This window comes from Mesocricetus auratus, unplaced genomic scaffold (assembly GCF_017639785.1).
Source record: "Mesocricetus auratus isolate SY011 unplaced genomic scaffold, BCM_Maur_2.0 Super-Scaffold_100676, whole genome shotgun sequence".
NCBI lineage: Eukaryota > Metazoa > Chordata > Mammalia > Rodentia > Cricetidae > Mesocricetus > Mesocricetus auratus.
The window spans coordinates 106,033,161-106,046,689 of NW_024429266.1; the positions used below are offsets into that span (position 1 = coordinate 106,033,161).

At 51.6% G+C, this 13,529-nt stretch overlaps 1 protein-coding gene and 1 long non-coding RNA gene across 2 annotated transcripts; one reads left to right on the plus strand and one right to left on the minus strand.

Moving 5' to 3' along the window:
- Positions 1 to 1,569: 1,569 nt before the first annotated feature.
- Positions 1,570 to 9,279, plus strand: Crygn (crystallin gamma N). Its single transcript, XM_005087230.4, has 4 exons — positions 1,570 to 1,683; positions 3,759 to 4,007; positions 6,087 to 6,232; positions 9,092 to 9,279. The coding sequence occupies exons 1-4, from the start codon at positions 1,663 to 1,665 to the stop codon at positions 9,225 to 9,227; spliced, it is 552 nt and encodes a 183-aa protein (XP_005087287.1). The 5' UTR covers positions 1,570 to 1,662; the 3' UTR covers positions 9,228 to 9,279.
- LOC121136563 lies at positions 7,223 to 9,159 on the minus strand. Its single transcript, XR_005873594.1, has 3 exons — positions 9,070 to 9,159; positions 7,752 to 7,930; positions 7,223 to 7,440 (listed from the first exon to the last, which is right to left on the minus strand). It is a non-coding gene; the product is annotated as an uncharacterized LOC121136563 (long non-coding RNA).
- Positions 9,280 to 13,529: the final 4,250 nt, after the last annotated feature.

Consider the following 13,529-nt stretch of genomic DNA (forward strand, 5'->3'; position numbering starts at 1 on the left):
TAGGCCTGTAGGCTAAAGATTGGATACCCCAACATTACAAAGGAAGCATGGGTTTCTGTCCCAGCATCCAGAGGTCTGTCGTTTCTATAGGTTTGGAAGTAGCTTGCACTGAACTTCCTATTTACTCAGATATTATATCCTTCTGGAGTCTTTGATGGAGTTGAAAACTAGGTAGTTACAGTTGCAGTTTTCCTTAGTTATGAGAGAAGAGAAACTAGGTACAGAGCTTTGGACTCATCAAGTTAGAATGAATAATGGGGTATTTTCTCCAAATATGCCAAATACAGTTGCATTGTAAATGCAATTCTTACTTGATAATTGTTCTTATTTATACAGTTTTATTGTGATAGAATTAAAACCTTTTTTCATTTTTATTTAGGCAAAAACGGTGAAAATCTTTGTACACTGTGAAGATTGATTTAATAAAAAGCTGAACAGCCAATAGGTAGGCAGCCATTATTGGACTGTCCAGACAGTGTAAGATTTCTCTCTCTCTCTCTCTCTCTCTCTCTCTCTCTCTCTCTCTCTCTCTCTCTCTCTCTCACACACACACACACACACACACACACACACACACCCTTCTTCTAGATTGGCAGAATACTACTCTAATTTTATGCCTTGAAGCATAAAAGACAGACAGACACAGTGAGGTGCGCTTGGGAGCATGGGTGCTGGTGAAGGCCATAGGGAGAGTGTGAGCCGGTGTCACCGGGTGATGGTGTGGTTCCCTGACTGCCTTAGGTAACTTCCCAGAGCAAGGTTATCTGTACAGTACTGGTGAATGGAAGCAGAGTGTCCCACAAAACTATTCCCGAGAAGCCCCCTTCGGCTCATCTGCACCTCTTCAGACCCCCCCACACCCTCACTTCCCTCTCCTTTGATCCTAGAGCGGTTCCTAGGACCACTAACTCAGTTTCCCAGCAGTTTGTGTGTTTGCTCTTGAGGCTTCAGTAATAAACTCCAAGTACCTGTGGGCCTGGCAAATTCCTACACCCCGCACGGTTGGTGTATTAGTCTGTAAACAGATCCTTGACATCCAGGGTGGTCTATAGTTAGGGCTCCGGTACTGACCAGTTGGACTCAGAATACCATAGGTTTCCTACTGCAGGCAGCAGGAGTCAAGGCCGGTGTCACCTGGGATCTTGGGGGGCGGGGTGTAAGTGCCTGAAGGAACAGTCTGGGAACCCACCCGTACCCAGCATCAGGTAAAGAAGTACACAGGGCTATTGTTGCCCCGCCCCCAGGTAAGCTTGGGAAGTTAGAACTCCATCCGTTATCCATATAAATAAACAAATAAATGAAAAGTCGATACCGTGTTAGCCTGCAGCCAGGTGAGAAAGATGAACGGTGCAGGGCAGAAACACTGAGCCACAGCTCTGGGGGGCGAAACAAGGGGTTGAGGGGATCCTCCCAAGACGGCTGCTGCCCTGACTCAGCGGGGCAATGGTGGTCAGGGCAGGAGGGGTCGGATCCAGAGGCACTGGAGGACTAGGTCACTTGTGTGTGACACTGGGTCGGCGGGAAGGTCATGGCGCCGGCTTAGCATGCTCGACAGCACTAACGCGCGGGTGCCGGGCCAAGCAAATCTTTTGTCCCTGGCGGCGCTGAGCCAGCAGGCGCCACAGAGTATATACTGGGTCCCGCTGCGGCCAGCGACACACCATGGCGCAGTGCTCGGGGAAGGTGAGTGCGGCCAGCGGCTTAGGGGACCCCTGCGCGTGGGGGCGGGGCAGGTGCATACTGATCCCAGATGCTCTTTGGGTTTGGCAAAGTCAAGCAAAGTTGGCTTTATTTCTGAATGAGAAGGAGCGACCTCCTCCTGTTGGCTGAGTGCGAGGAGTAGAAAGGTCGCTCTGTCCCCAGCCCTCTTTTATGGGATCCCCTAGTCAGGAGGGGCGTCGTCAGGCCGGATGCTGCTGAGTGGTGAATCTCTGATGGTCCCTATGGTCGAGGATCTCCTGCAGTCTTTTCTTCACTACAGAGTGCCCAAAATGTGTTTTTGTCCCCCCTTTCCTCCTCCCCGGGATCTTTTCACCCCATGTGACTTGAGGCTGGTGCTTTGAACTTGTGGAGATCGAAGGGAACCTCCAAACCCTTTGAATGCTGAGATCTCCCAGGATTTCCCAGAGGCCCTAACCAGACCTGCCTTATGCAGGAAGGGCACCCACCAATGTGGTTCTCCCTTGCCATCCTCTAGTGTCCAGGTCCTGGCTGCTCCAGGACCTCTCTGGCCTCCAGACGCTCCCAGCACGCCTGGTGGACACCTTGATCTGTCTGCATGGACTGCCAAGTGCTTCAGTGACAAAGAGCACCAGCATGGCAGAGCAGAAAAGGAAGAACCCCAAATCAGTGTTGCTCTGGCTCACCAACATCCATCCCACAAAACACCTTAACTCAAGGGACAGGGACTTGCCACTGTATTCCTCTGGAAAAGGGGGAAACATTAGTGAAACCAGAGTGAGCACAGTTTCTGGGTGGTATGACCTCATTCCTATAAGAGTCCTTGAGACCATAGTGCTTGAGTCCCAAAGAGTTATTGAGTGATTGGATTTCCTATGGTGGGAAGTGAATTTGTAGGCTACCGTTGCTTCGCCTGTTTAGTTTGGTACAATGGCAACCTGGCAGTATTACTGTAAGTTGTCTATTACTACGGGACACTATGCCTGAACTGCCAAGAGGTCCATAAAGTCTGACACCTGTCTATTACTCAGAGCACAGGAAAAAGAAAGCTCCGAGTCTACAGCTCAGTTGCTAGAGTGCTTGTCTAACAGGCATAAAGCTCTGGGGTCCACCCCAGCCCTGCATAGACCAGGCGTGGAGGTCTTGGCTGTATTCTCAGCACTCAGGAAGTGGAGGCAGAAGGATCAGAAGCTTAAAGTCATCCCTAGCCACATAGTAAGTTCAAGGCTGGTCTGGGATAATTAAGTTCCCGTCTCAAAAAAAAAAAAAAAAGCAGGGCCCTGGGAATGGGGGCAGAAAAGGCAAAGAGATACGTGACATTTAGATCTCTCCTAAAAACCCTGCTTCCACAGATTCCTCCCCTCCAGTTGAGGAGTTCCAGCATTAGAAACTTCACTCTCTGAAAAATAAATGCTGAGGCCGGGTGTGGTAGTGGTGCACGCCTTTAATCCCAGCACTCGGGAGGCAGAGGGTATTCCCCATGGTATTTATGCTTTCAGAAAACATTTCCTTTAATGCTATTGTGAGTGTTATATATAAGACAAGCAAGTGCTGAGTTTAACAAATACAGTGACAGTCTGAAAATAACCTATTTCAAGTGGGCACCTAGATAGCTGGACCCTGTGTCGGCTCCACGGAGAGCCCAGTGGAGCCGTGTCTGGCATCAGCCTGCTGGCTAATGCGCATTCACTCTCTGCCCCATCAGCAAATAGTGACAGGCATCTACTGCAATGAGCAGGGATGCAGGTCTGGGTTCCACTGACTATGTGGGGCACAGATGCAGAGAAGCTGCTGACTCAGACTCTTTCTGAGACCAAAGAGTTATTGAGTGACCAGAATTTCAGTATTAGGAACTTCACTTTTTGAAAAATCAATGTTGAATTATGACAACTGTTTATGCATGACATTCACACCTTAAAAAACATGTCCTTTAATGCATTATGAGTGTTAAATATAACAAAACAAATGCTGAGTACACCCATGCCTGTGTGTGTGTGTGTGTGTGTGTGTGTGTGTGTGTGTGTGTGTGTATAGGTCAGATGGGACCCTGACCCCAAGCTCTCATCTGGCTTTTCCAGATCACTCTCTATGAGGGCAAGCACTTCACAGGGCAGAAGCTGGAAGTCTTTGGGAACTGTGACAACTTCCAGGACCGAGGTTTTATGAACCGAGTGAACTCCATACGTGTGGAGAGTGGTGCCTGGGTCTGCTTTGATCACCCTGACTTCCGAGGCCAGCAGTTCATCCTGGAGCATGGTGACTACCCTGAATTCTTCCGCTGGAATGGCCACAATGACCACATGGGCTCCTGTCGGCCTGTGGGCATGGTGAGTGAGTCACTCCATCTGGGGACTGGGAGCTTCCAGCTCAGGCAGCAGAAGGTCGCCCTGGCATTCAGTCAGGGCGCCTCCCAACAATAAAACCTTAAGAATTGAGAGAGCCCTGTCCAGACTCACTAGTGTGAGTATGAGATGCTGTAGGAGACAGAACACAAAAGCCCCTGGGAGTTACCAATGAATCCTTTTAGATTTCTGAACCAAGCATGTAGCTAAATTTCAAAGGCTGGAAATATGTTTGCATTGCCACTGAGTAGGGATGCACTCATCAAAAGTAAAATGAAGGGTTGGGGACATAGCTCAGCTTGTAAAGTCTCTGCTGCGCAAGTATGAGGACCTCAGCGTGGATCCCCAGAACCCATGAAGAGCCAGATGTGAGGGTTCACTTGTAACCCCAGCACTGGGGAGAACCCCTGAGGCTTGCTGACCAGATGTGAGGGTTCACTTGTAATCCCAGCACTGGGGAGAACCCCTGAGGCTTGCTGACCAGATGTGAGGGTTCACTTGTAACCCCAGCACAGCATAATCCCTGGGGTTTGCTGACCAAGTTAGACTGGCCAAATTTAGAAGCTTCTGGTTCAGGGAGAGACTCTAAAAAAAAAATAAATAAAGTGGAGGGCATAATGGACAAGGCATACAAGCCTGAGTTTGGTCCCCAATGTGAACCCATGTGAAGATAGGAGAGAGCAGAGACTCCACAGTATTGTCTGATCTCCACACACACGCATGTACACATACATGCACAGCACACTGACAAAAGTTCTTAGTAAGGTGGAGACTAATTGTGGAAGAAACCCAACATTGCCCACTGACTTCCATATGCTCACACGTGCGCCTGGGTATGTTCCTGTGTACACGAACACATACTTACACAAGGTAAGGCTGCCTTGAGCTGAGCATCTACCCATGCAGGTTCCCTGGTAGCATTGTGCAGGCCTTAAACACTCCGAACTTGGGAACAACTGAGGGGGACAGAGCTCTCGATTTGCACAGATGATGGTTTTGCAGAGCTGTGGCCTGAAGTGTGTAAGGAGAGCAAAGGAGGAGCATTGCTGCCCATAGAAAAAGACCCTTTCTGTCTAGTTTCTCTCAAGACTCCTTAGGGTGGGATTTGAGGAGTGAGGTCCTCAGTTCACAGGTCTGAGTGTTGTCCTTTGGGTGATCCTGGGAACCAATGTGGGCTGCTCTCATAAGAGTGTCGGCTTGCCAGGGCATCCTGGATGCCTCTCCAGGTTCGGGCCAACATCTGAGGAGTCTGGATAGGCATCACTCTGCATGGGGCCTCTTTTCTTTTCTACATCTGCTCCAGAATCAGTTGGGCTCTGGCGCATTCCACTGGAAGAATGCTTTCCTAATGTCTCTGCCAGGATGTGGGCATTTGGAGAGAGACATTAGAATGGTTGGCTCTGGATCCTGCATAATGCTGTTTATATGAAAAATACACAAGACATTTTCTGAAGGCTGTTCTTGTAGAGTTCTCCCAGGCTTCATAGGAACCTGGCCAGTGGAGAGGGGGCCTTCTCTCTGCTTTGGGCATTGGGGGAAGGGATTACACAGGGAGATATACTCTGGTGCTAGTGAATTATGATGTTGAAACCAGCAGGGACTTCAACAAATGAGAATCATTGTTTTAGATGTCTTGGCTTAGTGTTTTCATAAAGGGTTCTATTACACTTCTAAAATATTATCATTTGGAAGCCTGCCTGTGGCCTGAAACTGAGGATGGATATGCTGGGACATGAATCCGCCACGTGGAACGCCTAGAGGGAGCCAGTGACCTCCAGCTCTGGTCTTAAAGTGCTGGCCTCTAGACAGCCTTGCCCTCACTGGACCTTGCGTCCTTAGTTATAAAAGGTGGAGATTGGACCACTTCTGTGCTTTAGGTTTTTAGAGTAATAGAACCCTTTCTCCTACCACATCTTGTGGAATAAAGTGTGTGTGTGTGGGGGGTACTCACTGGATCTCAGTGCAGCCCAGAGCTGGGAGTCATTCCATATTCCATCCTACCTGTGCATGGGGAGGAACGACTTGGAGTATTCCTTTTCTCCCCCCCCCGCCTGGGTCCTGGAGCACGGAGAACATTTCCGAATAGACATCTTCGAGGGCTGCAACTTCACAGGCCAGTGCCTGGAGTTCGTGGAAGACTGCCCCTTCCTGCAGAGCCGGGGCTGGGCCAAGAGCTGTGTCAACGCCATCAAGGTGTATGGGGATGGAGCGTGAGTACAGCGGGACTGCCAGACAGGCGTGGTAGGGCGGGTAGGTGTCAGAGCCGTGGGTGGGCATGGTGCCCCCATCCACATGCCCTCATCTGCCTCACCTGCTCCAGGCAAGCAGGGAACAGCTCCTGTCACATCTGGCTTTCAGGAAGGTCACAGGGCCTCAGGCAAAGGAGCACTTAGGAAACCATGAAACTAGACTACCTGGCAGGACCCCTACTCTTAGGGGGTACAAAGCTATGCAGCAGTGCCACCTGCTCTGAGGGGGTACATCTCCCAGCTCAGATGACCCCAGACTTAGATGTCTCTGCCTGCTGGCAAACAACCCTCACCAGCTTTTTGGAGACGTGGGCTTCAAGAAGCTCTCATAGGATGGATAAACGCAGGGGAATTTTGCCTGTCTTCCCCAGGCCAAACCGGCTGTAAGAGCCCAGAGCTTGCCACATGGGGCTCCCTGAGAATCTGTACATTGGACACATACAGGCACACCTCACTGGGTTTCTGCCCATTCTGGAGATGTCATCCCCATTTTACAGAAACACAAGCTGAAGCAAAGTGTGCTCCAAGCAGAGCTGCAGTCATCATTTCTCCCACATCTCTGACCTTGGCTCCCCTAAGCTGAGGATACCTGCAAGTCCAGGGTAGGAGCACAAAACAACTTGTCTTGTGTCTCATCACATCTGTGTGGAAGATGTCCTAAGACCCAAGACACAATCCCCCTGCCAACCCTGGGGATCAAGGGAGAGGGAAGGCAGGAGTGTGAACTCTGATTGTGATTGGAGGGGTTTTTGTTTGGTTTGGTTTTGGTTTGTTTGTTTGTTTTGTTTTATCTTCTGAGACAGTGTTTCTCTGTGTAGCCATGGCTATCCTGGAGCTCATTCTTTTGGCCTCAAACTCAAGAGACCCGCCTGCCTCTGCCTCCCAAGTTTTGGGATTTAAGGCTTGCACCACCACAGCCAGGCTTGGGGCACATAATCTTTAATGCCCACTTTCCTGGGAAGAGCCAGGCTCAGTAGTGGTCACGAGGTGGGGGACAAGATGGTGGGCTTCTGTGTTGGGGTCCAAGATGTGCTTGTCTTTTGTCTTCGGTGACCTTAATTCTTCTGTGACATGAAACCTTGTCCGGTTTCCCAAGTGGTGATGCCTTAGGTCCCAGGAGCCCTCTCTGGGATCTGGCAGGCAGTGAAGCAGGGACCCTTTACCACCTCCTGTGTGCCAAAAACATTCCTTCTGGGTTCCATGCCAGCTCAAGAGTAAATTGTCCCTCATATCTCTGCCCTAGAGGGCATGTGAGGGAAAAGCAGGGACGTTCTCCCAACATTCTAACAGATTGAGCTGGCATGAACTCCCCCTTTTCAAATCTTAAAAATTATTTTCATTTTATAATGTGTTTTGCCTGCACGCATGTCTGGGCACCACGTGTCTGCCTGGTGACCACAGAGGTCTGAAGAGGGCATCGAATCCCCTGAACCTGGAGTTAGACAGTTCTGAATTGCCATGTGGGTGCTGAGAATTGTACCTGAGTCCTCTGGGAGAACAGCCAGTGTTCTTAACCAGTGAGTCAGCTCTCAGGAGACCCCTTGCTCTGTCGCTTTCCCCCAGGAGCTGCAGGTGAGGGCCAGAGAATTAGCTGTCATGCCCAGTCAGCTCCCTCGTCCTTTCGGGATGTCCACAAGAGCTCCAAGGTGGCTCAAGGCTCTACAGAACAGGGCAGGGTTAGACCCGAGGGAGGGGGCTGTGGTTTTAAGAAAGCTAGGCGACCCCGGCCTGCTCCGGTCTCCAGAATGTCCCCACAGCACCTCCCCCTCCTCAGTCTCCAACCCCAGCAGCCAGACTGTGCCATTTATCAGCGGAGGGTCAGGTTAGGAAGGGAGGGGCCTGTGATGATTTGGGAGTGGAGAGCCGCCGCGGGGAACCTGGCTGTGTGGCCTTTAGTAGTCTCTCTCCTTCTCTTTAGTTCAGAACCTTGGGCTCACAGATTCCCAGTGTGTTTGTTCCCCGGAAAGAACACTCTCTGAATGGCTGCGTCTTTTGGGAGCAGCGAGCACGAACTGCTAAGACAAACTGGGGGAGAGAGGGATCCCCACTAAGAGAAGTCCAAGTAGTCCTGTGACATGGGTCTCAAGAATCTCAAGAGGTCTGAACAGCCCAGGGGGCCCTGCTTCATGAGATCACGTGGCCCAGAGTAAAGCTGTTTTCTACCGTGGTGAAAGAGGGGGAAGGAGAGCCCGAGCTAAAGACTGAAGTGAAATGCAAGGCCAGCCACTGACCACGGTGCCGCCTGGAGGCCCCTCTCCAACTTTCTAAAGCTCTCCTAGCCCCGCCTCCAAACCTGCCCCAAGTGGGAGGGTACACATGGCGTCTTTCCCTGGGCCCCACACGCACAGCCCTACACTTGTCTCGGGGATGGCTACAAGATGGGTAGGGCCGGTCTAGACGCTGAGGAGGATCTCTTCCTTACACTTGTTCCCAGGCAGAGACCAGCCTCCTGATCGTCTCCATCAGTCTTCCCCATTCCCTGGGCCATGGTGTACTTCACCTTCACCACAACCCCTGGGCTGTAAATGGCCAGAGGTATGGTGCGCACACACCACCCACGGAGGGTGCCCTTGCTAGACCTCATGTCCTGGAGGTTACAGCTCCTCTGTGCAATGCAGGCAGCACAGACCGCTTGCACTGGAGCACAGGCCCTACTAGGGCTGTTGGCCAAGTGGATACGTCGGTAGTTTACGTCGGTAGTCCTGTGTGCAAATGGCCCTTTGGAGCGTGACTGGGCAGAGTGCATTCCCGTCCTTGTCAGTTAGTGGGCAGTCCCCTTTCTGTCCTACCCCACTGACCTGCGGTTCCCCTGGCTCTCAGGTGGGTCCTCTACGAGGAGCCCAACTACCGCGGCCGCATGTACGTGGTGGAGAGGGGCGACTTCCGCAGCTTCTCCGACTGGGAAGCCCACAGCGCGCGAGTGCAGTCGCTCCGCAGGGTGCTCAACTTCTTCTAGTCCCTCCTGGGGACGTGCGGCCCACGGAGGCAATAAAGATCCTGAAAGCGGAGTGCTGGCCGGCCTCGGAGTCCTTTCTGGGTCACTCACAGGCTGGGGACCCCACCCCGGCAGGTGGAAGCCTGGTGGAGCGAAGCCAACCCGCTCCGCTCTCAAAGCCTAGCTAGAACGGCTGCAGCCCCAGGCCCAGGGCCACAAGAGGGCGCCCGAGAGCAGGACACAGCCTGGGCGTTTTCCTCTGCCTGGGACCCTACCCTAGAGGAGGGGCGGAGAGTTGGGGGGCTGGGGAAGAGGGGGGCGAGGGGCGGGACCGGAGAAAAGAGGGGTAGGCTGGGCGGGGAGAAGAGGCGAGCCGGGGAAAGAGTGGTGCGGGGCCCAGGGGGAGAGAGGTGGGGCTGATGTGGAGAGGGGCAGGGCCAGGTGCTAGAGGAGGGGCGGAGTCAGGGCTCTGGAATGCATTGAACCAAGACCAGAAAGAAGTTCGGGGTCAGGGGCACCAGGCAAGGTCTGCTCTGCAAAGTATCACTCCGCCTTCCTTCGTGCTGCTCCAGGTGCCAATATACGGAGCTTCCCTGGGGACAAGGTCGCTGCAAGACATCAAGCCCGCCTTGGGGCTGGGTATAAATCTGGAGAGTATGTTCCTAGAAATGGAAGGAGAGAGCAGCCTGTCCAGGAAAGATACTCGTGCACCTAGGCAGGGGGTCTCTGGTAAGAGTCCACACCCTCGAAGGCCAGTGGTTGTTCAACCGAGCTCCCCAGTGAAAACTGAAAAGTTCCTGGAGGGGAGCTTCCCAGACGTAATGGTGGCCCGGGTTACTTACTTGCCTCGGCCTGCAGACCAAAGCCCCCCCAGCCCAGTGTCTCCCACCTCTCCTGCACCATCTCCATCTCTACCTCCCCACAGTGAAAGAAACGAAGAAAAAAACAATGCCATTAAAGATCACTCACTTCGCCGGGCGTTGGTGGCACACGCCTTTAATCCCAGCACTCGGGAGGCAGAGGCAGGCGGATCTCTGTGAGTTCGAGGCCAGCCTGGTCTACAGAGCGAGTTCTAGGACAGCCTCCAAAAACAATACAGAGAAACCCTGTCTCAAAAACCAGAAAAAAAAAAAAAGATCACTCACTTCACCCAGCATGGTGCTTCACCAGGAGCTGGTCGGGGGCAAAGATGAGTGACCCCCAGAAGTGTACTGGGAGGGCACCGAGTCATCCCCGGATAATAGAGGATTGTTCTAGGTAGAACAAACATCATTATGCTCTTATTATGCTCTTTCTGGGCTTGGCAGAGAAACAGAGTCACCTTCTGCCATGAGTTCCCAGAAAGAATGTGTGTCCCCAAGACTTTTTCACTGCAAACCACTGAGAAGTCACCAAAGCTGTGTGAACTGAGAGGCCCCAAGTCGATTCTCCATCCCTGTGAGACTCAGGCCAAGAACCTGAAGAATCTACTGAAACACAGAGCACATACCTTCCCCTGTGTTCTGCTTCCCGTTGGGAAGGGAGTTTGTTTGGAGGCAAGCCTGAGTGTTTCTTTTCTCAGTCACAGCAGCGGACTTCTCTGTAGGAGAGAGCTCAGCCAGCTTGTCTCCATCGGTGAGCACATCTGCCAGAAAGGCCTTCCTGGAGGAGGCCAGGGCCCTGTCCTTGCAAGCCAGATTCCCCTGCCACAACTGTCCACCCCCACCAACACCTCTGAGGAGGGCAGAGCCCCGCTGGCATTTATTGAGCACTTATTTTATACCAGGCTCTGAGGTAGATATGACTCATGCAACATTACTTAACATATACAATAGCTCCAGTGCTTATTATCATCCCGGACAAATGAGAGTGGTACAGAGTCAGACAAGTCACTTGCTTAAGGTTCCACAGCAGGCAAGATTCACATCCTTTGCCCTACACTTTGCATATATTGGCATATTTGGCATGAACTTGGAAAAAATCAAAAGCCTATGCTGGCCTGTTCTTACTCTATGAAATAAACACAACCTTATCTGCTACCTTCACTGTACATACGTAAATGCAAAAAAATAATTGTGATGCAGCATGGGAAGATGCATTCTAGACCAAGACTGAACCAGGTTTGGGATGGCGCTCTCCCTTGTGTCTGATAAGCTGCACTGGCCTCTGTGTTTGGTTCCCTGCCTCCACAATGTGTGATCCAAGACCTGGAAGTATCACAGATCAGAACCAACATCTTGTTTAAATTTTGAACTGTAAATAAAGGATTTTTTATGCAAAAAAAGTAAGTGTGATGACGCAGACCTCCTAAACAGAGTAGGTCACTGCAATTCCAGACCAGTCAGAAGTGAGACCCTGTCTAAAAACAAAATAAAAACCACACAACTAAGTAACACAAACACCCTATGAGAGGGGATGATGGTGTATGACAGAACGCATGTACCTACTGCCATGGACCGTGTGCCCAGTCAAGGTGAGATGATGCATTTTATGGTGTGTGGGCCGGTGACCATATTCTTTTTTTTTTTTTTTTTTTTTTTTTTTTTGGTTTTTTGAGACAGGGTTTCTCTGTGGCTTTGGAGGCTGTCCTGGAACTCGCTTGCTAGTCCAGGCTGGTCTCGAATTTACAGAGATCTGCCTGCCTCTGCCTCCCGAGTGCTGGGATTAGAGGCGTGCACCACCAATGCCCAGCTCGGTGACCTTATTCTTGAGAGGAGCAGGGAGAAGGATTGGGTCCCAGCAGGACTCCGAATTCTCATTCACATATGCTCCGTGCCTAAGTATCCACAGGTGCACAGTAAAGGGCTTCCTCCTGGGAGTCAAACGGAAGCTACTGCCCCGCCAGCCAGTCCCAGGGTCTCCTCCTGGACTAGCCTCCCTTTCAACTCTCAGGAACCTCATTAGCATGATTACAGACTCCACACAGCTCTGCACTCCTGGGTGACCTCCCTGTCACCCCAGCCCCCTGCTAATCTGTCAGCAAATCTGCTTTTGGTCAGAAAGAAGAAAAACAAGCTTCCCACTACAGAGCCTGTGGGCCGCTGTGCAATTTATCTGAAGTCCGTCCAGGGGGTCGATGGGCTGAGGCTGAGAGCACTTAGTGCTGCACATGCTTCTCATATTTCTGTCTCCACTCGTGGTTTGGAAAATTGGGGCTTTATAGAGCCACCTCCTTGTGCCCTTAGCCCTGAGTCTTCACCATCCCTCAGAGCCCTGGCTGATCAGGGATCTGCAGGCATTGTCTATCGGGCCTGGTCAGGCCACAGGGAAATCCTCTGCTTTGAAGCCCACACCGATGTCTAGCTACTGTCGCTGAGCGGGGCCCCCGCCCAGCCACAGTAGCCATGTGGATTTGATATGCTGCGGATTTTGCGCCAAACACAAGCTTCACTCTTCTTGCGGAAGTACTCAGAGCCATTGGCTGGTAATTGAGGTACTGAAGCCCCTTCCTGACCCTGACAATATACTGGCTCTTACTTGCCCCAGGTGTGCTTCACACAGTCCTGATGGCATCTGTCACCTTTTTTGATCTCAATGATTTCCATTGATCATAGAGTGTGGAAGGGTGCCCTAACTGCCTAGGAACCTCCGTGAAGTCCACTGCAGAGCAAGATGTAGATACCTGAGCCTAACTCAATTTTCCCAAGCCCTGCTCAGCCGACACCTCCACGGTCTGGTTTCAGCAAAGACACAGAGACGTGACTTTCCATCTTCGCTGAGCCTAATTGTACAATGGATGTTTTTATAAAGAGGCTGTTTGCTTCCCTGCTGCCTGTGGACATGCCACGCAGTCTGTGGTGTACAATCCTGTGGAGACCAGCTGCAACCTTTCCTTGTGACCTCTCTGCATGCGTGTGGGGAAGGGTGGATAGCGTCAGCAGCTGTGGAGTGCGCAGCTCCTTTCTTAGTGTGTGTGGGGAATCCTCGCTGGCAGATGTGCCGAGTTTCGCTGGTTTGGGGTGGATCCAGGGAGACAAGCCTAGGTCCAACCTGTGGGTATGCAGCCCTTTGCTGAGAGCGTGGGTCAGTCTGAGTGGTCGGTGGTACTAAGTCAGCTGTGGTTAAGTGCTCTAATCCGTTAGACCACAGGTCTATACTCCCTGGGTGAGGATAGAGACCCTGAGTGGGAGGGGGCAGCCATTGTCAATAGAGACAGGGTTTAAGATTAGGTAGGACTAGGCCAGCTTTTTTTGAGTCCTTGAACTACAGGTATCCATCATACCTTACTTTTTTTATTTGTTTTGAGGTAGGGTTTCTTTGTGTAGCCCTGTAGTTCAAGGACTCAGGAAGCTGAGGCAGGAAGATCATGAGTTTGAGGTCAGCCTGGACTACATCATGAAACAC

Excerpts from the sequence above, each read along its gene's own strand:
- Crygn (XM_005087230.4), top strand. The coding sequence starts at position 1,663 with ATGGCGCAGTGCTCGGGGAAG. Across the intron at positions 4,008-6,086 it reads CCTGTCGGCCTGTGGGCATG|CACGGAGAACATTTCCGAAT; the intron begins GTGAGTGAGTCA and ends TGGGTCCTGGAG. Across the intron at positions 6,233-9,091 it reads AAGGTGTATGGGGATGGAGC|GTGGGTCCTCTACGAGGAGC; the intron begins GTGAGTACAGCG and ends CCTGGCTCTCAG.